The sequence below is a fragment of the Cuculus canorus genome, chromosome 25 (assembly GCF_017976375.1).
Source record: "Cuculus canorus isolate bCucCan1 chromosome 25, bCucCan1.pri, whole genome shotgun sequence".
In the NCBI taxonomy this organism is placed as follows: Eukaryota; Metazoa; Chordata; class Aves; order Cuculiformes; family Cuculidae; genus Cuculus; species Cuculus canorus.
Window position 1 is genome coordinate 4,268,529 of NC_071425.1, and position 25,104 is coordinate 4,293,632.

General features: G+C 54.2%; 1 protein-coding gene across 2 annotated transcripts; it reads left to right on the forward strand.

Annotated features, from left to right (window-relative positions):
* RND2 (Rho family GTPase 2) lies at positions 1 to 24,883 on the forward strand. Of its 2 annotated transcripts, XM_054088577.1 has the most exons (5): positions 1 to 155; positions 232 to 319; positions 17,083 to 17,192; positions 22,431 to 22,565; positions 23,401 to 24,883. In XM_054088577.1, the coding sequence occupies exons 1-5, from the start codon at positions 54 to 56 to the stop codon at positions 23,647 to 23,649; spliced, it is 684 nt and encodes a 227-aa protein (XP_053944552.1). In that variant the 5' UTR covers positions 1 to 53; the 3' UTR covers positions 23,650 to 24,883. The 2 variants fall into 2 exon arrangements, with proteins under 2 accessions (XP_053944552.1, XP_053944553.1); XM_054088578.1 differs by lacking the exons at positions 1 to 155; positions 232 to 319 and adding an exon at positions 6,774 to 7,400.
* The last annotated feature ends 221 nt before the right edge of the window (positions 24,884 to 25,104 follow it).

Below are 25,104 nucleotides of genomic sequence, written 5' to 3' on the forward strand. Positions count from 1 at the left end.
AGCCCGGGGCCGGCCCGGTAAAGCGGCGGTGCGGGAGACGGCGGCCCCGCACCATGGAGGGGCACCTGGCTCGCTGCAAGATCGTGGTGGTGGGGGACACGCAGTGCGGGAAGACGGCGCTGCTGCACGTCTTCGCCAAGGATTGCTACCCCGAGGTGTGCGGGGGGCGTGGGGGGGCGGCGGGCTCGGCAGGGCGGGGGGCTCACCTCTGCTCTCCCCTCCGTCCCGCAGAGCTACGTGCCCACCGTCTTCGAGAACTACACGGCCAGTTTCGAGATCGACAAACAGCGCACCGAGCTCAACATGTGGGACACCTCAGGTGCGCTGGGGATGGGGGCGGGGGGGGCATAGCCCTAAAGCTGGGGAGGAAAGGGGGGGGGGGGGGGTGTCCATCGCCGCAGCGCCTGGGATGCAGCCGTGCTCCGGTAGCCTGCGAGCCCCTCCCGGGGTCTGGGGCCATCGCCCGGGACCGGGGGGCATCGATCGGGTGTGCCGATAACGGGGGGCATCGATCGAGTCTGCCCATACGGGGGGGCATCCATCGGGTCTGCCGATACCGGGGGGGCATCGATCGAGTCTGCCGATACGAGGGGACATCCATCGGGTGTGCCAATACGAGGGGACATCCATCGGGTCTGCCGATACCGGAGGGCATCGCCCGGGACCACCGGTGCAGGGGCATAGCCTGGGACAGGGGGGCATCAATCGGGTCTGCCGATACGGGGGGGCATCGATCAGGTGTGCCGATACAGGGGGGGCATCGCCCGGTACCACCAGTGCAAGGGCATAGCCCGGGACCGAGGGGCATCAATCGGGTCTGCCGATACCGGAGGGCATCGCCCGGTATCACCGGTGCAGGGGCATCCATCGGGACCGACGGGCATCTCCCGGTCCAGCCGCTCTGGGGGAGCGGAGCATCACCCGGTCCCATCAGTGCAGAAGCATCGATCGGGACCGACGGGCATCTCCCGGTCCCGTGGGGGTATCTGCCGGCTCCGGGGAGGGCATCGCCCGGGACTGCAGGTGCGGGGCCGCAGCTCCGGGGGGAGCATCTCCCGGTGGTGGGGGGATCACCTGGGTCCAGGGGGGTTTGCTTGGATCCACCGATGCTGGGGTCATCGCCGGGGCCTCGGATCTGCCGGTGTGGGGGGCATTGCCTGGGACTGCGCGGCATCGCTGGGGGGGCATAGCTCGGATCCACGGATCCACCGGTGCTGGGAGCATCGCTGGGGTCTGGGGGGGCATAGCTCAGATCCACCGGTGCTGGGAGCATCGCTGGGGTCTGAGGGGGCATAGCTCGGATCCATGGATCCACCGGCGCTGGGAGCATCACTGGGGTCTGGGGGGGCATAGCTCAGATCCACCGGTGCTGGGAGCATCGCTGGGGTCTGGGGGGCATAGCTCGGATCCATGGATCCACCGGTGCTGGGAGCATTGCTGTGGTCTGGGGGGGCATAGCTCGGATCCACGGATGCACCGGTGCTGGGAGCATTGCTGGGATCTGGGGGGGCATAGCTCAGATCCACCGGTGCTGGGAGCATCGCTGGGGTCTGGGGGGGCATAGCTCAGATCCACCGGTGCTGGGAGCATCGCTGGGGTCTGGGGGGACATAGCTTGGATCCACCAGTGCTGGGAGCATTGCTGGGGTCTGGGGGGCAAATTTTACCCCTCCAGGTGTGGGGGGCATCGCCTAGGGCCAGGGGGCATTGCTGTGGTCTGTGGAGGCATCACTGCTGCCAGGGACCACTGTGCTGGTGCTGGGCCCGGTGCCTGCAGCCAGTGCCGCTCCTGTTGGAGCAGCTCCATCATGCCTGGGCACGGCTCAGGAACAACTGGTCCGACTCTAGGGTACGAAATGAGGCTGGGAGGAGCGGGAAGGAGGATAGGCAGCGTAGGAAAAGCAAAAGCTGGCATGGGGGACGAGCTTGCAGTGGGAGAGTGCTGCCCTTCCCTCACTGCAGCAGCAGCTGGAGTCCTGGGAGGGCTGCTTGGTTTGGTTTGGTTTTGTGTCCATGGTTGTGATGCTGCGGAAGCTGCGGAAGCTGCAGGCACGGCTGTCCCAGCCCACCGAACCCCAGCCTAAACTTGATGCCGTCTTTCTGTGGAGGCACGGGGTGCGAGTGGAGTACTTGAGGCAGAGCTAATAACAATATTGGCATCCAGCAAAGGTCACGCACACCTTTTAATTTACCTCTGACAACCCTCTTGGACTGCTGTGCACACGCGGCGCGGCTGAACGCTGTGCTTTGTCGGTGTGTGAACATCACAGGATGCTCTTTCCCCATAATTTCTGGAGTTCTTATCACAAATGAAGTCCTCTTGGTGTCCAGGAGCAACAGTAAATTAAAACATTTAGGACTTTCTTTGCTCTTATACACTCGAATTCCTTCCTGTAATTTTATATCCATCAAATTACAGCCGTGGGATCAGCTCAGCTCTGCCTGGAGCAGTGGCTTTGCTGGGTCTTAGACTAGCTCTAATGCGTTAAAGGTGTTTGTTGAGTCTGCTCTGGAGCTTCCTCACCTGGGAGACGTTGCTTTTGCTGCTTTTTATTCCCTGAGACAAAAAGGGGTCTTTGGCTTTGTGTGCTGTGAGCCACAAGGATTCTGGTGCTGGAGGCATGGATGAAGCACTGGGTCTCAGCATTTGACTGGGAACTCTGCTTGAAGCATGGAATGGTGGCTCCGATGTGGTTGTTGCGTGGTGGATGGTGCTGGGCTGACGGTGCTGAGTGAAATCCCTCAGATGTGGTAATGGAGAAGCCATCCTGGTCAACCCAGGAGCCTTTCCTGCAGAGCGTTCCAATGGAGCCGCTCCAATGGGGTCAGTCTGGATCGGGGTGCACCGAGAGTGAGAGGCGGTCGACCCTGTGTCCCCACCAGCAGTTTGATCACCCCTGGGACTGGGGGGGGCTTCCAAACCATGGGCTTGTTCACCCTGTGGAAGGGGATGAGGTGGGGTATCTTCGCTAGGCACTGAATGGCTTTGCTCTGAGCATCTCTATTTGACGGGGAAAGCTTCATCTTTCGAGGGTGCAGAAGCACGGTCGATGCGTTGTCTGCTTTTTAGGAATTCTCTGGAATGTTTGGCTTTGATCTTACCAATGTTAAAAGAAAAGGACATGATAAAAAGCCTTTAAAGCCGTATGTATGTACCTGATACCTGCATCTGATGCTGTCATACCTTCATTTTTACCCTTTTCAACGAAAGGTGTGCTTGTCTAATGTTTTTCTCTCTAGCCAAGAGGAAACGGACTTTGATTTTTTTCTCCCTTCTCTTTATTTAAAATGTAAGACCTTCATCTTCGTTGTGGATAGAGTTCACTAGATAGTTTTCCAGCTAAATTCCCTTCTGTTATAGCTTTGATTTGAAATACACAGGAGCTCCTTCTTCGACAAACTGTCCTGCAAAGCCATGCACAGCAATTTTCCCTAGTAATCAAACTGATATTTTTAGCTGTAGGCTGTGAGCCCTGTTGAATTCCCACTACCCTTCGGAGACACTTGTAAACAGGAGCTTTGATAAAAGAACTTTTGCACAATAGTGAATTGAACCAGCTGAGCTGAAGGGATTGAGAGTGGCTAATTGCCCTCATCATGCAGAATGGCAGGGACTGGGGTGCACTTTCCCTTGTCCCTGCGCTGCCTCCTGTCTCTTTTAAGCAGTTTCACAAGCAGGGGCTTATTGTTCGTGATAAATTCCATGCCAGCAAGAGGGGGAAGGGAGGTGCTGGGAAAGTGCTCCCCTCCTGTCGAGATTGCCCTTGCCATCTCTTAAATAAATAATTGGGACTGAAAGTCTCCTCTAGAAATCGTAGAATGGTTTGGGTTGGAAGGGACCTCAAAACCCATCCAATTCACACCCCCCCTGCCATGGGCAGGGACACTGAGCCCCTCGCATGAAGTGGCAAACGCGGGCTGTGCAGGCAGGCAGTAAATCTAGTTAAGGAAATATTGCCATAGGCTGGGCAGAAGTGATGGAGAAGCAAATGGCTCTCAAATTGTATTGGGACCTCTGATTTCCTTTAAATGTCTTTTAAGCCTTTGTCCATTGATTAGTTTTTCTGAGGCTGGAGGGTGACTCTGGCAAGTTTCCAGCACTAAGAATCCTTCATGAGGATGAAATCTGTGCTGCTCAGACAGAGCAGATGCAAGGACTGCTCTGTCTGAAGTGCCTTAGATGTAGGTACGTGCCTGGGAGAAAAGGGAATGAAGTTGGGGCTTGAACCCTTGTCTCTCCTCAGCAGGTGCTCGTTGCACTTCATGTTTGTTTCTGTTTGTCCAACCTCTGAGTTGTGAAATCACTTCAGGTGCCATTTGACAGCACAGGGGGGGATGTCCTACCCCCCTGAAAGCCTACGTTGTGCTACATGCCATTGTCTAAAGCTTCCATTGATAGAATCATGGAATGGGTTGGGTTGGAAGGTACCCCTCAAAGCCCATCCAGTTCCACCTCTGCCATGGGCAGGGACACCTCCCACTGGATCAGATTGCTCCAAGCCCATTCCAACCTGGCCTGGAACACCTGCAGGGATGGGATCTGGGGGTTCTGGCTGACAGCAAGTTTGAATCATGGAACCATGGAATGGGTTGGGTTGGAAGGGACCTCCAAGCCCATCCAGTTCCACCCCCTGCCACGGGCAGGGACACCTCCCACTGGATCCGGTTGCTCCAAGCCCCATCCAACCTGGCCTTGAACCCCTCCAGGGATGGGGCAGCCACCACTGCTCTGGGCAACCTGGGCCAGGGCCTCCCCACCCTCACAGGAAAGCATTTCTCCCTAAGATCTCATCTCAATCTCCTCTTTCAGCTGAAAACCATTCCCCCTTGTCCTGTCCCCTCCCTGATCCAGAGCTCCTCTCCAGCTTTCCTGGAGCCCCTTTCTGTACTGGAAGCTGCTCTAAGGTCTCTGCGGAGCCTTCTCTTCTCCAGACTGAACAACCCCAACTCTCTCAGCCTGGCCTCATATGGGAGGTGCTCCAGCTTTTGGATCATCTCCGTGGCCTCCTCTGGACTTGCTCCAACAGCTCCATGTCCTTCCTGTGCTGATTCCAGAACTGACCACAGGACTCCAGGTTGGGTCTCATAAGAGTGGAACAGAGGGGCAGAATCCCCTCCCTCGCCCTGCTGGCCACGCTGCTTTGGATGCAGCCCAGGTTGGCTTTCTGGGCTGCGAGCACTCCTTGCCGACTCATCTTGGACTTCTCATCCACCCTTCTCATTTAAAAGCCGTTTGACATCTTTGTGCGTGAGAGCAGGGGAGCGCGGTCTGCCTGACGGAGCGGGTGGATAGGGCTTTGGCTCCAGGGAGCTGCCGTGCCCTCGAACCTGAACTCCTGAGTCTTATGAAGGCCGTGGAGCTTTGTTGCTCTTCGGGCTCTGTTCTGGCAAATTCATTCTTTACTCCTTGTTGGCTGAAAGTGCTCTGCACAGAAACAACTCCTCTGTGCAGCGCCGGTGTCCTGTGGCAGAGGAAACTCCTGTTTGACGGGATGCCTGGTGGCTTGGGAGTGCTGTTCCCAAAGGCTGGTTCCTCCCAGACCTGCAGTGCGGGTGTCCCAGACTCATCAGGAAGAGCTTCCTTCCTCGAGGCCAGGTGGAGGAAGGGCGGATGGTTTTGTGATCACTAGCGATGCTTTGCAAAGAGTAGGCGAGTTTCATTTCCGTGCTGCAGAGGTGTGAAAGGGAATGCGATTACCAACCAGGTGAGCACCGGGCAGGTAGGCTTTACTCAGCCGTGCAATAGCTGTGTTCCCTGTGGGATCAGGGAGTGTCTGTGGGTCTGGCTGCCCTGGGAGGCTTCATGCTTGGAGCGGAGCCGCTGCGGTGCTCAGCAGATCTCTGGTGGTGAGAGCATTCAGCGCTGGCTGACCTCCTTCCCAAGGACTCGCTCTTGGTGCATTCCTGCTGTGATGCAGGCACTGCACCCGCTGTGCACACCCCAGCGCTCTGCTCCTCCTGCCCACCCCCCTGGCAGCCCCGCAGAGCCCCTTTCCTGGCGCTGGGCACCAACCAGGAGAGAGATGGGCTCAGGCAACGCCGCTGCCTGAGCGAGGCCAGGGTGCTTCAGCGTCAGTGCTGGCAGATCTGAGGCTTTGCCCGGTACCTCAGTGTGGGGTATTTGTTTTTCCAGTTTAAGGTTTTGTTGTTTGAACAACCGGATCCAGTGGGAGGTGTCCCTGCCCATGGCAGGGTGGGGGTATATCTGGATGGGCTTTAAGGTCCCTTCCAACTCAAACCATTCCATGCATCTATGATAGGGCGGAAGCTCCTTTGTGCCTGGCAGCCTGGGCTCAGTTCTTTGCTTTTGGTTCACACCAAAATGAGTGTGAACCTTTATGCTGAGAGATTCTGCCTGCCTTCTGCGTCTGCGACCTCTCCGTGCAGGCAGAGCACTGATGTGACCTGAGACCATTTATCTGCATCTTTGCACCCAAGATCTGCAGCAGCAAGAGCGAAGCTGCCCATTTCTGGTAGGGCCATCTATGCCAGCGGCTCAAGGGGCAATCCATGCCTGGCATCGTGCCTTGGACGTGATCACTACCATCTTGGAAAGCATCTGGAGAGAGCTTTTCTGGCCTTTTTGGGCCAGCAGGATGCACTGCGGCTAAGAGCAGGCTACGAGCCGCAGTGGCTGCAACGACCTGCAAAGATCAGTGCCCACAGGTTCAGCAGTGCCACCGTGCCCCTCTCCGTGCTGCAGCTCTCAACAGGGGACTGCACGGCTGCCAGTCCTTCGCCGGGGCTTCTGTCTTATAAGCAGATGTGCTTTCAAGACAAGAATAACGTTGTGAGTTGCAAATCCCCCTCCCTCTTCACCTGCACTCAGCAAACAGTCTGCCTTGGTATGGCCTGTGTGGGAACCCACCGTCTGCAATAACAGATCCTTCTTTAGGGGAACTGCTGAGGAATGTTGATGAGATTAGAGAGCTGAAAGGGGCCGAGCGAGCGCAGCCTTGGCATCTCCATGGATGCTGAGGCTGTCTGTGCCTGGATTCCCAGCCTGCCACTCTGGGATTGCCATGGCTGCCTCTTCCAAAGTGCAAGTTCTGCCTTGGGAAGAGTTCGATACCTCCTTTTGAGGCAGAGGAAAAAAAAAATGTGGAGCTGCCCTTTGCGTACCAAAATAGCTCCTCCCATGCTCCCTGTTGAGGCTGGGAGCCTGAAACCAGCATACTTGTGTTCTGCCTCAGCACAAATACATAGTTAAGCCTAAAAATATGTGCAGCTGGGTCACATTCTCAGGCAGGTCAAGAACCAGTCGGACGGAAGTTTAAAGAGTTGCAGCAGAAACAGCGGCAGAAATGCTTATGCTGGAGTGGGTGGAGGATGAACCTGAGAAGACAGGACAGGACATGACATGGCAGTCCCCAGGAGGATTGTCTTGCTGGACCAGGCATGGTGAGGAGTTGTGGTGTGGCTCAGGGATGGGGGGTTGCTTCTCCTTGCACCTCCCTACAGAAAGGGCAGCAAGCATCTGTCCTTTGCCCGCTGTGGATCCAGGGAGGGATTCAGCCTCTGGGGGTTATGGGGTGTCTTGGGAGTCACGGAGGTGCTGAGTAGGAACGGTGCAATTACTGACAATCAGCCAACTGTGGATGATGAGAGGAAGGGCGTTCTGTGGTGTGGGTTTGTTCCCAGCTCTGATGCAGACCCCTTTCCCCACGTCGTGGAAGCGTTCCGCTCTCTCCTGTGGGCAAGGCCAGCACTGCTCTGCTCTCCCCGTTTCTTCTGTCCATCTGGCTGTGCTGTGGCACCTCCTGATGCCACCTTAATGCATGTTTAGGACAAGTGGAAGATGCTTATCAAGGCTGTTCTATAAACAGAGCTGCAGAAACTCCCTGGAGCAGGGCAGTCACGCCCTGTCCTCAGCCTGTGATGGCTTGTCTTTCTAATAACCCTCACCCTGTGTGGTACCAAGGGTGCCCCTTCTTACCCCACAGAACAGTGCTGGGACAGCTGGATGCTTTGTGGGAGGGAAAGCTCTTTAGGAACTTGTTGGCGTGTGCCCCAGACCCCGTGCGTGCAGTGAGAGCATGGCTACAGCTTTCCTTTTGCTCCGTGTTCTGATGATAAAATCTCTACTCAAGGAAATTTCCCAAGTGTACAAGCCCAGCCTTCCCTCTGGGGAGAAACCTTATCTGGTAGCTGAACCATCAGGGAGGGATCTGCTGCTTCTGCACAGCAAACCTGAAATGTGCACCATTGCATAACAATAATTGCGTTCGTTCAGCCCTCGGATGTGTTCCCCAAAGCCAGAGCGTGTGCTGGCTGTTCTGTGGGAATCTGTTGCCGCTCCTAATCCTCGTTGTGCCCCATAGAAAGGATGACAGGCAGGCTGGGGCAATGCCAGCTGCCCTTGTGACATGGCAGCGGTGCCAGGAAGGGACTGGTGGCTCCCATTTGTCTCCTTTGTCAGCTGCCACGGGTGTGATTTCCAGCATGCTTGTGAGAAGCCTGGATGAACTCCTTGGGCTGCCCCAGACACTCAGTGATGCTCCACCAGAGCTGCCAGCAGGCGCTTCTACACGGAGCTTCCAGAGCTTCATCCCAATTGCTGGAGTGAGGTTTTCATCTGAGGAGTCTCCTCTGAACCTCTGTAAGCAGCGTACGTGTGATGGAGCAGAGGATCCGGACAAGGCAGAAGCACCTTGTGCCTGCCTGAGCTGGAGATTCCTCTGCCGGTAAATCCAGCAGAACAGCTTCCTCCTGAGTGACAGGTTTCCAGTAATGAGATCTGGAGAGGGGGTCCAGAAATGCCACCTCAGCTCGTGCAAATACCATTCCCTTCATCCTGACCATGTCTGTCCTGAAGGTATTCCAGCCGGGCTCTTTAGTAGTTTACTCATTTTTGTATGTGCATCCAAAGATTTAGAAGCAGAGATTAATTGCCCAAGCTGATTAGCTGTTGTTTCAATCATGCATTTTCCAGACGACTGCTTGTTCGATGTCATGGAACGGTTTCCTCCTTTCCTGCACCTCGGGAGTTTGCAGTGATGTTGCATAAGCAAGAGAGACATCGTGGTGCCCCCATGACAGAAGGCTGCGGAAGTCCTGGGGCTCACGGCCGCGCTGCGTTTGGTGTGCTGCGGAGCGCTGGGTGACGGGAGATTGCAGTAGTGGTTGGCAGTTCCCTTTGCTGCTTTCTGTCTCCCTCCAGCTTTGGTGGGATGCCTCATTCCTCTTTGCTTTGCCCACTTTCTGGCAGGGAGGGTGTTGTGTCGTTTCAAGACAACTCTCAGATCCTGCCATTGCTGCCCATCGAGGTCGGAGAGTTGAGGCTTTCCCCATTGTGAGGCTCTGTTGTACCCTGACTCATCTGGAGCTCTGCGTTCAGCTCTGGAGTCCTCAGCACACGAAAGACACGGAGGTGTTGGAAGGAGTCCAGAGGAGGCCATGGGGATGATCTGAGGGCTGGAGCACCTCCCGTACGAGGACAGGCTGAGAGAGTTGGGGTTGTTCAGCCTGGAGAAGGCTGCGAGGAGACCTTAGAGCAGCTTCCAGTATGGAAAGGGGCTCCAGGAAAGCTGGGGAGAGGCTCTGGATCAGGGAGTGCAGGGAGAGGACAAGTGGGAATGGTTTTCAGCTGCAAGAGGGGAGACTGAGATGAGATCTTAGGGAGAAACGTTTTCCTGTGAGGGTGGGGAGCCCCTGGCCCAGGTTGCCCCGAGCAGTGGTGGCTGCCCCATCCCTGGAGCGGTTCAAGGCCAGGTTGGATGGGGCTTGGAGCAACCGGATCCAGTGGGAGGTGTCCCTGCCTGTGGTAGAGGTTGGAACTGGATGGGCTTGGAGGTCCCTTCCAACCCAACTCATTCTAGGATTTTACGTCACTGCTACTTCTTTGGTAACACCTGGAGTTATTGGGTCCGGGCTTCAGACTGCAGTGTTACCAGTGTCCCCAAGTCTGTCCCCAGTACACTAATTCCTGTTCCTGCTTCTTGTCACTCTTCTGGGCTGGACTCTAATGAGCGCTGTATTAGTGTCAGAAACATGGGTTTTGTAACAGCGGGATGTGCATTATCCTCCCCTTCCAGACAATAATGTGGCAGGAAGGGTCAGGGATCCTCAACCTGCCTCTGAGCCTCGGCTGCGCAGGGACCTGCGAAGTGCTCGGGAATATCGCTGCAGTTTGTCAGTCTTCAAACACAAAAATATCTCTGATTTTCTTTCGTGTGAGAGAGGGTCTGATTTCCCACTGGGACGATGAAGTCTGTCTCTGGACTTGTGATGGTTCAGATCATTGTGTCCCCGATGTGCAGGTATTGCAGGCTGGAAGGCTGCACTCATTCCCAGGTCTCCATCAGCGCTAACAACACAGGGAATGAGGAGGACATTTGTATATTCTGGTCTGTTATATGCCAGGTACCCTGAGCTATTGCTCTTCAAACGCTGCCTTCTGCCTTTATAAAGGCAACCAAAATCTTCAAGACAACGACCCATGGCTGCAGAGTTCACCGTGTGGTTCCTGCTAAGTGAGAGATCATCTTGGAGAAGGTGGTTGTGGGTGGTCCTGGGTGGTCCTTGGATCTGGTGGAGAAGGTGTGTTGATGAGTAGATGAGGATACAGTTTAGTAGTGGACATGTAAAGTTGGACTTGATCTCAAAGGTCTTTTCCAACCAAAGGATTCTGTGACTGTGCAAGCAGGATGCTCCCACAGAACCCCAGCAGAACCGCTGCTGGCACTGCCACCAGCTGCACAGGAGGTGTCATGGAATCATAGGTTAGGGTTGGAAGGGACCTTAAAGATCATCCAGTTCCAACCCCGCTGCCATGGGCAGGGACACCTCCCACTGGCTCAGGCTGCCCAAGCCCCATCCAACCTGGCCTTGAACCCCTCCAGGGATGGGGCAGCCACCACTGCTCTGGGCAACCTGGGCCAGTGCCTCACCACTCTCATCCTGAAGAAATTCCTCCTTATGTCCAGTCTAAATCTGCCCCTCTCCAGTTTATCCCCATTCCCCCTCATCCTATCCCCACAAGCATTTGTGAACAGCCCCTCCCAGCTTTCCTGGAGCTCCTTCAGGTACTGGAAGCTGCTCTAAGGTCTTCTGGGAGCCTTCTCTTCTCCAGGCTGAACAACCCCGACTCTCTCAACCTGTCCTCATAGGGAAGGTGCTCCAGCCCTCGGATCATCTTTGTAGCCTCCTCTGGACCCGTTCCAACAGCTCCGTATCCATGTTGTGTCATGGACACAGCAGCTATATGACATTTTTTGTCAGCACGGGCAGCTTCGTCCTTGCAAACAAGAGATCTGAGTCCAGTGTGTGCTTTGTTGGGGCGCTCCGGTGCTGCATCCGTGACCTGCCCGTTCCCACAGATGCTGTCTGGGTCATTCTATGGTCGAGTTAAGTGGAGTAAAAGGACTATATAAGAAAAATTTCCTTCCTAGTCTGTTCCCAGCGGGAGAAAAGGACTGGGCATGACCTTTGGGGCTGTTTAACTGCTGCCCTTCAGTGTTCCCTGAGGCTGAATTCCTCTTCACCCTCTGCCGGAAACTGCCCCATTGTTTCTTTGGGCTGATTTCCCCTTTTCTAGGAGTAGGAAATATTTTAGGATGACTCCGTGCCCTCTTGTTGCATCAGCAGAGGAAACGCTGGAGTGTCCTGGATATCTCAGAAAACCAGCCGAGATTTTCGCAAGCTCTCCATGGGAACTGGGGTGTCTGGGACAGCCGCCACTTGGGGGGATTTCACGCCAGGGTTTTAATCCAACATTTTTATGCTTTCCCCTTGCTGGGGCCTGGAGGAGACAATGGCAGGGCTGTAACAAGGGACCTATGTCTTTCTCATGCAAATTGCTCCCTGCCCTGAGAGAGCTGCATCCAACCCCCAGCATCTCCTCTGCGAAGCTGGGAGAGGGGAAGAGTAGGGAGCAACCAGCTGGCACAGCCTGGGTTGTTGCAGACGCCTTCCCTGCACAGCTTTCTGCAGCGCTGCTGCTCCAGGAGCGCTTGGGTGGGATGTTTGCTGCCCGCTGCGTCTGCAAGTTGTACAGAGATTTCATTTTCCATCTTAAAAGTGTGAGATTATCAGGGAGGTCTTTATCGGAGAAGGGAGATTGAGATGAAGTTTTCCCGTGAAGGTCGGGAAGGCTCTGGCCCAGGTTGCCCAGAGCAGTGGTGGCTGCTCCATCCCTGGAGGGGTTCAAGGCCAGGTTGGATGGGGCTTGGAGCAACTGGATCCAGTGGGAGGTGTCCCTGCCCATGGCAGGGGGTGGGACTGGATGGGCTTTGAGGTCCTTTCTGACTCAAACCATTCTATGATCCTATGTTTCTATGACATAAATAATAATTATGAACACCTTCATTATCATCTGCCCTGGCAGAGGAATGATTCCTCGTGAAAGCCGTTACATTCGCTGGCACCTCATGTGATATTGGCCAGGTCTGGAGCACTCGTGCGGGAGAGCATGTGATAACTGAATGTGAGCATCCTTCTCCCACTCCAGCCCTCTGGTACAGCTGTGTAGAGGAATCCCTACCCGGCCTGACGGGGCAAGAAAGGGGCTCGGAACCATCCATCTACACACCAAGGCTCTCCCTTTTAAGTAAGCAGTTGCTCAGATAAATTTCTCTGCAACAAAAGCCACTTTGAGCTGTGAATTCAGCTCCAGAAAGCCCTGGTTAACCTCAGGAAATGCTAAGCGCGTGTGCTGGTACGCAGCAGCTTCAAAGGGTTCGAGCTCCGGTCTTGGGAAGCGCTGGAAGGCTACACGGCCCGTGAAGCTCGGTGAAGGGTGGTTTGGACCCATCACCCAGCGGGTGATGCTGGCTGAGCTGGCTTCTCGCCATGCCTGGGGAGCGGTTCCTGAGACAGCTGCACCTTGGTTCTGCTTTGTCCTGCAGACAAAGGCTCGGCTGAACTGGATGGTGAGATTTGTCTGGCAAAGACAGAGACCTCTAAATGCCGCTGCTCATCTGGTACCCCCGTGCGAGGTGGGAACCCATAAATCTTGTCCGTGCAGCACCCCAGAAAGCTGGGATGAATTCCTGCTTCCTTCTGCGAAGGAAGTCCTTGGCTATCCCTGCAGAAAGCAGCGTGTGCTGCAGCGTTGCTGGCTCTATGGGGAAGAGTTTACAGCGAACCCTCCGCGAGACGAGTGCGATGCTGAAAAATTTAGGTCTTGGCAGCGGTTGTCTCTGTTTCAAGCCAGAGCTGGCTGGGGTTGTGGGAGCCCCTTGCAGAGCAGCTCATGGCTCTGCATGCGTATTTGCTTTCCTGGTTTGTAATGTGCTATTGTTGGATGGAAGGTGCCCATGTGAGGAGGCTCATTATCTCTCCGAACAGCTAATAAGGAACAAATGAACACTACCACTATGTTGGTACAGATGAAACAGCACATTTCAGTCCCCTGCTCCAGATCTCTGAGTCACGGTGCCAGGCGTTTGGAGGGGCTGCCAGCTGATAAGAGAGAAGAGCTGCTCAGGGCTGTATCCGCCCCTGAATTTCAGACTACAACCGAGTGGGTTTTATTTTTAAGCTGGGTTTTTTGGCTTGCTCCAATTTTCTCTCTTCGATCGTGAACAGATGCACGTTGGCCCTGTTTCTTGCAGACCTGGGTGCCAAGTGGGAGAATGACTCATGCGGCAGAGGAAGGCTGGATCCGCAGGCACACGAGCCCTGCGTGCATTCGGAAGTGCGAGACTGCGGGTCTCTGGGTTGTCTTGCTGGAGAGTCTGCAAGGGGTCAAGTGCTCAGAATCAATAAAACTGAAGACCTGGAGCTGAGGGAACTGAGGCTTTTGCGGTTTGGATTTCTTTTTTTTGTTTGAATTGCCGTACTCAATAAAAAATGTAATAGATGCGAAAATAAGAAGGATAATCCCCTAAAGAGAATTTCCTGATTCAGGAGAGACTTCTCCAAAGAAAGCCTAAGTCTGGAGCGCAGCAGCTCTCCTGCCCTGCACTGACCATCGCTCTCAGTGGTCTCTCGTGGTCTCTCGTGGTGGGGCAGAGGCTTCTGCAGCCGAGGCTGTTGGCCGCTGCTAAGACAGCTGTTGAGCTGAGCTGCCAGCGATGGTGCTGAGGGCTGCTCCTGCGCTTTGAGGTTGCAGCAGAATGTTAATGAACACGGAGGCAGTTTTGATCTCTAAGAAAATGAGGTTCTTGACCTAGCGCATCCCTTCCTTTGTCTCCTCCTGCCAGCATAGGGGTGTTTCCTCCTGTGGTCCCAGGTGGCGAGAGGACAATTCCTGGCAGGTTCCTGACACCGGCGTGGGGATGGTGGTGGTTCTGGGGGATGAGAGAGGGGCCGCAGCGTTGCAGGCTCTGCTCCGAGGAGCTGCTGACTGCGGAAAGAAGCAGCAGGTTGCTATGATACAGTTTGCTGTGGCAGTGTCTGTGCAGAATGGAGCCAAAACCACCTCTACAAAAGGAGCATTCCTGGGATGGGAGGGGGCAGATTTATCTGTTTGTGTAGAGCTGAGGAGCTGCAGGGAGAGGATGTGTGTGGGAAGGCTTTCCTGCAGCCTCTGCTGAGGGCCCTGTCTGAAGGCAGATCCCCTTACGTGCAGGGGGAGAGGGCACTGCTTGCATAAAGGACGCAGCAAATCCGAGCGTGCTGGGTCTTGCATCCCATCCAGTAACCCCATACCACACACAAGAATGAAAACGCGGTTCAAAGTAGCACAGAGCTCGGTGCTGCCTTCGAAAGCAGCTTCATCCTCCGTGGGAACGGGGTGACCTTGCTGTGCTGCAGGAGCACGAGGGGCAACGCTTCCCTGAACTGATGCGGTTTGAGCCTGCGGCGAGGTCAGCACTCTGCTCGCGTGGGACACGGGGTCGCCCTCACTGTGCCTCCTTGTGCAGCAGCCTGCATCCCCTGTTCCCAGAGCTGGCTCCTTTCCATGCAGGGAACATGACTTTCCCTCTAGGAAGAGAGCTGGGAGATCAGAGTCTGTTCCTTCTGTGCTGGATCCCAAGTGCTTCTCTTCCCTTTGACTTTGCAGGGACAGAGACCCAGGCTGTGGCTGCTCCCACTGATGGGAGCAGGGGTTGCAGGTGCCTTTGCTCTCTGTAGGAGATATCTCTAGCTGCTTTTGCTGTGAATCCAAATGCACATTGACTCTGGCGTGCTCCAGGCTCCGTGGGTGCTGTGTGTGCCGGTGGGAGCGTGCCCTGAGCTCCGTACTGTGGAGGTTGCAGCGGTGGCTGTTGCTGATACCTTGCTGTGAGCTGGTGTTAAGGGGAGAGTGGGTGGCCAATCTCTGGAGCTGCATAGGGTGTGGGAAGACAACACATCTCACCCTTCAGCCTGCCTGATGCGAGCTCTGGGCAGAGGAAGGAATGCTGACAGCCAGGATTGCTCTCCTGGATGTGTCTTGCAGAGGGATCTGGGCTGTTTGCAAAGCATCCGCCGTGCAGAGCTGTGCTGCAGGGGCTGTCCCCCCCTCCATGCTGTACATCACTTGTGAACAGACAAAAAGCAGACAAAAGACAGGGTCGAAGCCCCTGTGTAGAATTAGCCTATTCTCTCTCACTTCTCCCAGGCAGATTCCCATCCTCCCAGAAACATAAGCCATCATCATCCATAATTCATTAGGTGCTGAACTTCATCAAGGAGCCACCTGACACCCGGGCTGGGTGCTCCAACATCCTCTTGGGGTGGGAAAGTGCCAGTCCAGGAGTCCGGAGGGGCCACGAGCAGGAAACGCGTCCGGTTTCCTCGGAGTGGACAATCCTTCTTTTGGAGGAGGCAGATTCCACAAGGACTCTGGTGTCTCTGCTTCCTCTTTTCATAAATAAACATCTGCTTCTCATCCCTTCAGGAAATTTAAACCATTGTAAAGCCAAATATAAACCCCAAACCAGCAGTTTTAAGTAGCAATGAGCTGGTTGCTCCAATACTGTTTGCTGAGGCACCTACAGTTGTGCACTTCAAATAAAAGTATTGTGGAACAGCGGCTTTCACGCCTGAAATTTGCATTGAGGGCGTCTGTGTCCATGTATGTGCAACAGAAGTTGGGCAGGATTCACGTTGGGCTCTGCTTCCTCAGAAATCCTGCAGAAGGCAGAATCCTCCCCTCAATTTATAGCTTGTTCACCAAATCCTGTCACATCTTTTACGTACCAAAAAGAATCAGCCTCACTTTTTCCACCACAAATCCACAGCAAAAGGCAGTGCTTTTCGTACCTATCTTAAATTCTCGCAGTCTGTTTGAGCAACCGCTCCTGTAGAAAGATAGCAAGAGAGGATAAAATATAGCAGCAGCATTCCCTGCCTTCTCTCAGCCACACCTTTCCACCCTTAGTGGTGCAGCGACTGCATGACAAGGAGTGGGATCCGTACGCAAGTGGCAGAGGGAGGCGGGTGATGCTCTTCCAGCTCCCTTTTCTGCAGTGATCCAGCACAGCTCCGCTGCCTCGGACTTGCCACATGCTTACTAGGGCGGTAGAGGGATGCAAAACCTGCATTTATTTATATATAGCAGCCTTCCAGGGCTGAAAGGGGCTCCAGGAAAGCTGGGGAGGGGCTCTGGATCAGGGAGTGCAAGGATAGGATGAGGGGAATGGTTTTCAGCTGAAAGAGGGGATATCGAGATGAGATTTTAGGAAGAAATGTTTTCCTGTGAGGGTAGGGAGGCCCTGGGCCAGGTTGCCCAGAGCAGTGGTGGCTGCCCCATCCCTGGAGGGGTTCAAGGCCAGGTTGGATGGGGCTTGGAACAACCGGATCCAGTGGGAGGTGTCCCTGCCCATGGCAGGGGGTGGAACTGGATGGGCTTTGAGGTCCCTTCCAACCCAACCCATTCCATGATTCTATGATTTCCACACCACAAAAGGATAAATGCAAGAGCACAAGGACAAAACCTCTCACTTCATGCTCAAACAAAATGACTAAATCCTCTGCAAACCAAACTCTGCTGAACCTAATAGCGTCTGGTCACTTGTCAAAAGCTTGACAAGCTAAAATGTAACACGTCAACGTCCTTTATCTCTGACAGAGCAGCCTGCATCATCTGGCAATGTCTCCAGTTCTTACTGGAATTAAAGCGCTCTCTGCCTGGCAGAGGACTGGGGATCCCAGCCTTCGCGTTTAGGGGGATGAGACTTTCTGCTCACCACTCTCCTCCCGCTCCTCTCTGCAGGCTCAGCGTATTACGATAACGTCCGTCCCTTGGCTTACCCGGACTCGGACGCTGTGCTCATCTGCTTTGACATCAGCCGCCCGGAGACCCTGGACAGTGTGCTCAAGAAGGTGAGTTCATGGCTGGTGGGATGGATCCACGTGGAGCTGCCCCGGGGTCTCCTTGAAGCTGTCATCAAGGCTAGAAGCTCTGGCTTAGTGTCCTCAGCTGGAATGTGCGTGCTCAGATGAGGATGGTTGGCTGCCGCCAATCCCTTATCTAAGCAGAAATCAAAGTACTTCCATTTAAAAGGAGCCCAACGTAGCTCATGGTGTGGAGCTCTGGGGTGCGCACACATACAGATGTGGGGACAGAGAGAAACATAGGGCGTTCCTGGTAGATCTTGGAAAGCGTTGTGCCTCTATCATTAACACAACCACCGGGGAGTGTGCCATGGATTGCTCGCAGCGGTGGAGAGGTGGCCCCTGGTGCCTGTTTCCATGCAAGTAGAGAGCTCAGGTTTTTGGCAAGTCCCCTCAGTTCAGCATCTGCACAGCGAGAAAGACAGTAATCAGTTCCCCATAGCTTTACAACAAGAATAATGAGCTGTGGCACTGAATTTCAAGCCCACAAATGAATAAAAAGGAGATGGCACAGCGCCACTGGACTGGGTAGCGCGTAGGGCCCTGATCGCTGTCTGTCCCGGCCACGCTCTGTGTTAGCGGCTGTGAGTTTTCTACCTGCAGGTTAGTGCCTTTCAGCAAAGGAGATATTGCCAGCTGGCGGGTCTGGCCGGTCCTGGGGAACCCCACAGGGCTGGCGATGGGCTGTGGAGCGCCTCTGGCTGTCCTGCCAGCAGGTCCCTGCCTGCCGCGCTCTGGAGGAGTGGAATCTTTGAATTATTAAGGTTGGAAAAGACCTCTAAGGTCATAAAACCCAACCGTCAGACCAACACCACTGTGCCTACTAAACCATGTCCTGAAGTGCCATGGCCAAATGGTTTTATTAACACTTCCAGGGATGGAGATGACACCACTGCCCATGGCAGCCTCTGCCAGGGCTTCACCACTCTTTCAGTAAAGAGTATTTTCCCAATATCCAATCTAAATCTCTCCTGATACAACTTGAGGCCGTTTCCTCTCGTCCTATCCCTTGTTACTTGGGAGAAGAGACCAGCACCCGCCTCGCTCCAACCTCCTTCCAGGGAGCTGTGGAGGGTGATGTGGTCTCCCCTCTTCTCCAGGCTAAAGAACCCCAAGTCCCTGAGTGCTCCCAGAACCCCTGTTCTCCAGCCCCTTCCCCAGCTCCGTTCCCCTTCTCCGAACACGCTCCAGCCCCTCCATGTGTTTCTTGTAGTCAGGGACCCAAAACTGAACACGGTAGGCGGCACCCAGGGAGAGGTTCACATTCAGGGCTTTCCTCTGAGATGAAGTCCAGCCACTCAGAATGCTGCTCAGGGGAGAAGGTGAATGGCCTTCTGGCCACTCGCATCCCTTGGTGTTGGCCATTCCCTGCTTCCTTCCATGAAATTCCAGGAGCTGTGGTTCCAGCGAGCTCTCACCACTGTGCAGCGAAGCTGCAGAGAGCTCATTGGCAGCTGCACCCTGTCCTAGAGGCGAGTCTTGGCTGGTATCTCGTTTGTGAAGCTCTCTGAGACACCAAGGTGTGAAAACCACTCCGAAACAGTGATTCCTGTTGCTGTTCATCCCAGTGAAGCCCCGGGCTGCTGGGACTGGACTGGCGACTGTCTGAACAAGTCACGTTGTACCGACTGCCCTCTTGGCCTCTCCAAGAGAGTCTCCACCGACTCTCTCTTGGCCAAATGTTGTGCTGAAGCAAGTGCCTCTTACTCAGCTGTTGGGAGGGCTGAGAAGTGGGTCTGTGCCTCAGAAGTGTCGTGGTGAGGGGACAAAGACCCTTCAGATAACTCAGTCAATGGCTCAGTGTTCGTTCCCAAAGCGGATCCCGGGTACCAAGCGTGCTGGGTGGAGGGAAGCGCGTTTCATGTGGACTGAAAGAATTCACTGCTCAGCTTGAGAGTCAGCAGAATAATAACGCAAGCAAATCACTTCTACCTTAATGAGATGGGAACCCGTCAATAATTAGCAGGGTTTGAGATTTATTTATGTCTCGCTGCCCACTCTTCATGTGAGTCCACACGGCTCAGTCTTCCCTGTGCAGCCTCGCAGATGCTTTGAGTACTGTAAGGCGATGTCTTTTGATATGGTGACTTAAAATAAACCCTAAATCCCAGGGGATTTCTTAAGTGCCTCCGAGTAGATGCCTTGTTTCCTTTGGTGCGGTCTTGCAGCCTCTGGAGCTGAGGAAAATTCCTAAGACACCATGAAGCTGAAGCTTTTGATATCAGGCGAAGGAGGAAAATAACACTCCCTATTCAAGCCTCGGGCAAAAATGCTAATTCAGCAGAGGAAATCTTTATTATCGCTGCCCTTCTGCCGCCTGGGCTGCCTGTACTGAATGTACGGTTGAAGAGAAGGAACCATCTGAGAGAATGCAAACAAGCAGCTCTTCATTTCGTACAAAGCAGGTTTTTGTGGGGTGGTGCCTTCATTCTGACAAGTCTTGATAGCGCAGCAAATCTCAGGCTCCCTGAGGTGTCAGTCGGGCGAGAAGAGGGTTAAGGCTCTCTCCGTAGACTGGGGAGCCCTCTGTCATTACAGGTAGTCACAGGATCACAGAATCACCAGGTTGGAAAGGACCCATTGGATCATCGAGTCCAACCATTCCTAACACTCCCTAAACCATGTCCCTCAGCACTTCATCCACCCGTTCCTTAAACACCTCCAGGGAAGGCGACTCGACCCCCTCCCTGGGCAGCTGTTCCAGTGCCCGAGGACTCTTTCTGTGAAGAATTTTTTCCTGATATCCAACCTGACCCTCCCCTGGCGGAGCTTCAGGCCATTCCCCCTTGTCCTGTCCCCTCTGGTTCGTTAAACCCTATAGCTCAGTCCCTTTGAGGATTTTCATCCTCCAGGTAAATTAAGGTGCTTGAATTCCAGCTCCAAACAACTGCATCCTCCTCCTCTTGTGTGTTAACCTTAATCTCCCAGAGCTCCGCAGGTGCTGAGGATATGTCCTGGTGGACATATATATTTGTCCTGGTGGACAAATATCCCTGGCAGCAGGAAAGAGGGGTTCGTGGTGAAGATACTTGAGCCCATCTCCTGGTGGAAAATAATATTTTACAGTTGCTTTAGTCTGATATTGGTTGAACAAAACTTGGGTCATTCCTTGTCCTATCCCTTGTCACTTGGGAGAAGAGACCAGCACCTACCTCGCTCCAACCTCCTTTCCGGGAGCTGCAGAGGATGATGAGGTCTCCCACTCTTCTCCAGGCTAAACAACCATTCTTGGCACTTCCTTTCGCCATGAGATTATGGATACTGGGATGTGGATTGGTTTTCTTTCCCCTTCTAATTGCCACGGGTATGTACTTAACCATCAGGTAGTGTAGCAGGGAATCGCTAATTCCAAGTGACATCTTTAGCCGGGGGTAATCTCTATTTCTCATCTGCCTCCTCCTTCAGAAGCACTAGGAAATCAAGCAGGGTGTTGACTCGCTGATGGAGGTGTACAGATCTTCCCTGGAGGAGGTCATAGTGGATGTGGAGGTTGTGGTGAGGTGGGTGCTGGTCTCTTCAACCAATTAACACGTGATAGGATGAGAGGAAATGGCCTCAAGTTATGCCAGGGGTGGTTTAGATTGGACATTAGGAAAAATTGCTTTACCGCAAGAGTGGTGAAGCCTCCAGGCTGCCCAGGGCAGTGCTGGAGTCCCCATCCCTGGAGCGGTTAAAAAAAGCGTGCCCGTGGCACTTCAGGACATCTTTTAGCCGGCACGGTGGGGTTGGGCTGATGGTTGGACTGGATGATCTTAGAGATTTTTTCCAGCCTTAACGATTCTATGATTTTATGATTCTATGATGGTTTTATTTACCCTGCTGACACTTAGCTGCACATTGGGCATTCATTTTTGGAGCTCTGAAAGGGACCATTAGTGCAAAGGGAGTAGATGTTTGCCCTGGCCTTCTCCTTCCATGGCTTCAATCCCTTATTTCCTGGGCTGTAGCTGTGCTCTGAATGTCTCAATGTCTTTAACGGGCGGCTCCCAATGGTAAACAAACTCTGTGCTGTGCAAAGAGCTCCTTGCTGACCGTGGCTCCAAACGCACGATGAGGTTGACCTTTGGAGTCCCAGATGTGTGCACCAGACTGTGTGGTCATTATTTTTCCAGATCCATACCCAGGAGCGGTCTCCTGTGGCTGAGCGCAGGCGACTGCAGCTTCGATTTGACAGGTTTGCAGGGCAGATCTGGAACAAGCGAGCATAAAGTTATCCGAGAGGCACTCTGACCATTCCCATCCTTGCCTGTGGCAGTCATTAAAGTGTCCTAATGAGCTAATCAGCCTCTGAACAGCTGTGACCCCCCGGTTTGGAAAAGCCACGCACATCAGAGGGCACGGACTTGGCCTCTGAAGTCTGCTTTGCAGACCTGATCCCATTAGAGCCTCATGTTATATTCAGAACACCGAAACCTGGCTGTCCCTGTGTTTCCCGTCTTCATCACAGTCTCCAGAGCTGTTCCTAACGTGTGCCCTCGCTGAGAGCCCCTGCTGAGCGTGGTGACCACCAGTGCCCGTGCCCCTTCCCCTCTTCCAGTGGGTTGCGATGGGGCCAAAACCGGCACCGGGCACTGCAGGTCTGAGACGAGAGACCTAAAAGTGATGTTGCAGTGGCCGCCAGTTGTAGTCTTGGTATGGTAACTGCTCCAGTCCCACGTCCTTTGCAGAGACGAGGCGGGACAGGACAGCTTGCTCTGGGATCCTGGGTTGCCACCATCGTTCATCTGTGGCACAGGGAGGTGCCATTTGCTGGTGGCAGCAGGAGAAGCCGTGCGTCAGATGCACAGCGTGAGCTCCACTGCAGTAGTGGGGCATGGAGATGTTTGATTGGATGACGCTGACCAGTAAGAACCAATAGCACAACTCTCCTGGTCTGTCTTCCCCTCCAGGGCTGGGAGCATCTTTGATGGGGTTCTTGGTCTGGTTGGAAAAGGGTTGGGGGGCAGTGAGCTGAAACCCTGTGATTACCTTTGTTTTTCCAACCATGACCACGTTGGATGGGCCTTGGGCAGCCTGATTTAGTGGGATGTCCCTGCCCATGGCAGGGGGTTGGAACTAGATGATCTTTAAGGTCCCTTCCATCCCAAACTAGTCTATGATTCTATGATTCTATGACCCTTCTGCAGGCTTCCTGCTGCCCAAATTAACTTGATGTGAAGGTGCCACTGGGCCTTTTGAGGTGTCCAGCAGCCCCTGAACATGTTCTCCGTCTTGTCTCCTCTGCAGTGGCAAGGGGAGACTCAGGAGTTCTGCCCCAATGCTAAGATTGTGCTGGTCGGCTGCAAGCTGGACATGCGGACGGACTTAAACACTCTCCGGGAGCTTTCCAAGCAGCGCCTCATCCCTGTGACGCACGAGCAGGTGTGTTTCAGCAGCCGTCTCCATAAGGCTCAGGGAGGTGAGACAGGGACTTTTCTGCAGGACCTGCTGGATACAAGGAAGCTCAGCAACCAACAACGCACGGTGCCCAGGTCTTGGTCTGAAGATGGTTTGGTTTAGCTCATGGGATCTGAACTGCTCATGCTTGCAGGGAAGACCTTGACTTCTTCCTAATGCTCCGCTGAACAACGCCCTGCTCCACCACTCTTTCCCCAAAGGTGGTGGAGATGCAGGATTTGACAAGTTGGATGGGCTAAAGGGGAACATTGTGCTTCTGCGTCTCCGAATTCAGTCCAGCTCTTTCTGCTCTGAGTGACTCTCCTGCTCGGGTTCTGCTTTGGGGCAACTCTACCAGGGGGATAAAAGCCACAGCTGGGGGGGTTCTGAGGAGCCGCTGCGGCCACCGTGAACCCCAGCAGTGTCTCCAGGCTGGCCCAGAGACCCCATCTCTGTGGTGCGGCGCAGAGGTGCCTTCTCTCTGGGCTGCTCTGTGCCTGGCTCTGCGTCGGGGAGAGCAGGTCCTCCATCACTCTTGTGGTGAGAGGGGTCGTCCCGGCCCTCAGCTGCAGGGGTGACACCGCGTTAGGGAGACGGTGCAAATTATTCAGCACTGTCTGCTTGGGAGGCCACCTTCGGGTCTGGTGCTCTCACAGATTCTTGCTCTTCACCTAAGGAGGTGAGGAGTAAACGCTTTGAGAGCCACTCCCGGCCGTGCCAGGGTGTTCTGATGGGGCAGACAAGGCTGCCGGTGATGTGAAAGGATGCTCCTGGTGTCTTAACCTTCTCCTCTTTTCCTCCCGCTCTCTCTGGACTGCAGGGCAGTGCACTGGCACGACAGATTGGCGCAGTGGCCTATGCGGAATGCTCTTCCAAGGTCTCGGAGAACAGCGTACGGGATGTATTTCATGTGACTACGCTTGCCTCGGTCAACAGGGTGCACAAGAACTTGAAGCGCAGCAACTCCAAACGGGGACTGAAGCGGGCATCACAAATGCCTGGCAGGACGGACTTACTGAATGACACAGAGATCAGGAAAGACCGAGCCAAGAGCTGCTCCATCATGTGAAAAACAGGCTGTAAATAATGTGTGTGTGTTGTCCATTTTGTACAGTAACTGGCTGAGCCAAGGGCACGGTGCTGGCTGCAGGAGCCAGCCCGCCTTTCCAAAGCCTTTCTCTCAGTCTCTAGGGCTGAGCAAAGGTCCCAGCTGCAACTCGGGGTGCACGAATTGCCCCCCACCGTGGAGACTTCTAGGTTGGCTGCTGCTGTGCGGATTGCTTGGGGTGAAGGAACCACTTGGCAGAGGAGTATTCAGGTGCTGGAAGGTCTGTGTCTGGGTGAAACAAAGGAGAAGGGAGCGATCCTGTGTGTGTGTAACCCCCTCCTGTACCCATAGCTCAGCCGTTTCGCCTGTGTGCAGCTCTACAGCACACACAGCGTGGGGCGGAGGGCTTTGGGGGTCCTGGATTTGGAGGGTGGGAGATGGGGGGGGGTTGCTGGCAGCAGAGTGTGATCAGGAGAAGGTATTCTTCCCGTCTTCTTTTGGAAGAGAAAAAAGGATGTTTGAGGTGGTGCTGCGTTCAGCTAGGCTGGACACCAAGTCACTATAGAAGGTGCAGGTCTGGGCCAGAGCTGGGAGGGAAGGCACCCTGGGAAGGAGCCTTAACTTGTTGAGACACCACGGTAGTCCCCCTCCTGTGAAGAAAATAGATAGGTGCCTCTTTACATGCTATTTTAGATACTTGAACTCCATTTGAATGCAGCAGAGTGGATCTGGCCCCAAGGGAGAGGTCTATCCCAGTAGATAGATGCACCCTCGGAATTGTGGTTCCCTTCAACAAGCAAATGCCATTCGGGAGCTTGTGTCCCAGCTGCTGACAGCCTGGTTACTCATCAGGCGGCTCCTCGCCACGGGCAGCTGTGCTTCCGAGGAATCCAGCTTCTGAAAAAGCAGGCTGCAATAACCATCCACATCCTGCTCTCCACCCATTTCCAGCTGCGGATTGTGTTGCATGGTGCTGTGTTTGTCTGGTATGGATAACCAAAAAGATTCTCTGCGTGTCTGCACCCTGCGTTGGCTGTGGCAGCGGGAGGGAAGGCGCTCCTTTGCCCTTCCTCCCCTGCTGTACAACCTCCTCCCACCACCTCTCATTGCTTCTGCTGCTGCCCTCTCTAAATGCCTTTGACTCCAGTGTTAGCCTTGAATAATGTCACATAGACACTTTAAGGAAAAAAGAATCGGCTCCATTGCCAGATCCGGCTGTGTCAGTGGGCTGCAGAAAATGAATAAACAGCGTTGGAAAATGCAGAGTGCTTGACCATTATTAATAGCCAAACCAGGCATCCTCTCAAAATATCTCACTGCCTACCTTCTCTTTGTGTCCAAACGTATCTCTGGAGCTCTTGAAATACACTCACACATACACTTCAGTGAAAAATGCATTTTTGGAGCTGAATTGCCTGCCTTGAATAACCTCTCCATCCTGAATCCTTCAACACTGTGGAGCATTTGCTGGTTGTC

Coding starts and splice junctions, on each gene's coding strand:
- RND2 (XM_054088577.1), top strand. CDS start 54: ATGGAGGGGCACCTGGCTCGCTGCAAGATCGTGGTGGTGGGGGACACG. Junction 320..17,082: donor CAACATGTGGGACACCTCAG/GTGCGCTGGGGA, acceptor TCCTCTCTGCAG/GCTCAGCGTATTACGATAAC. Junction 22,566..23,400: donor TCCCTGTGACGCACGAGCAG/GTGTGTTTCAGC, acceptor TCTGGACTGCAG/GGCAGTGCACTGGCACGACA.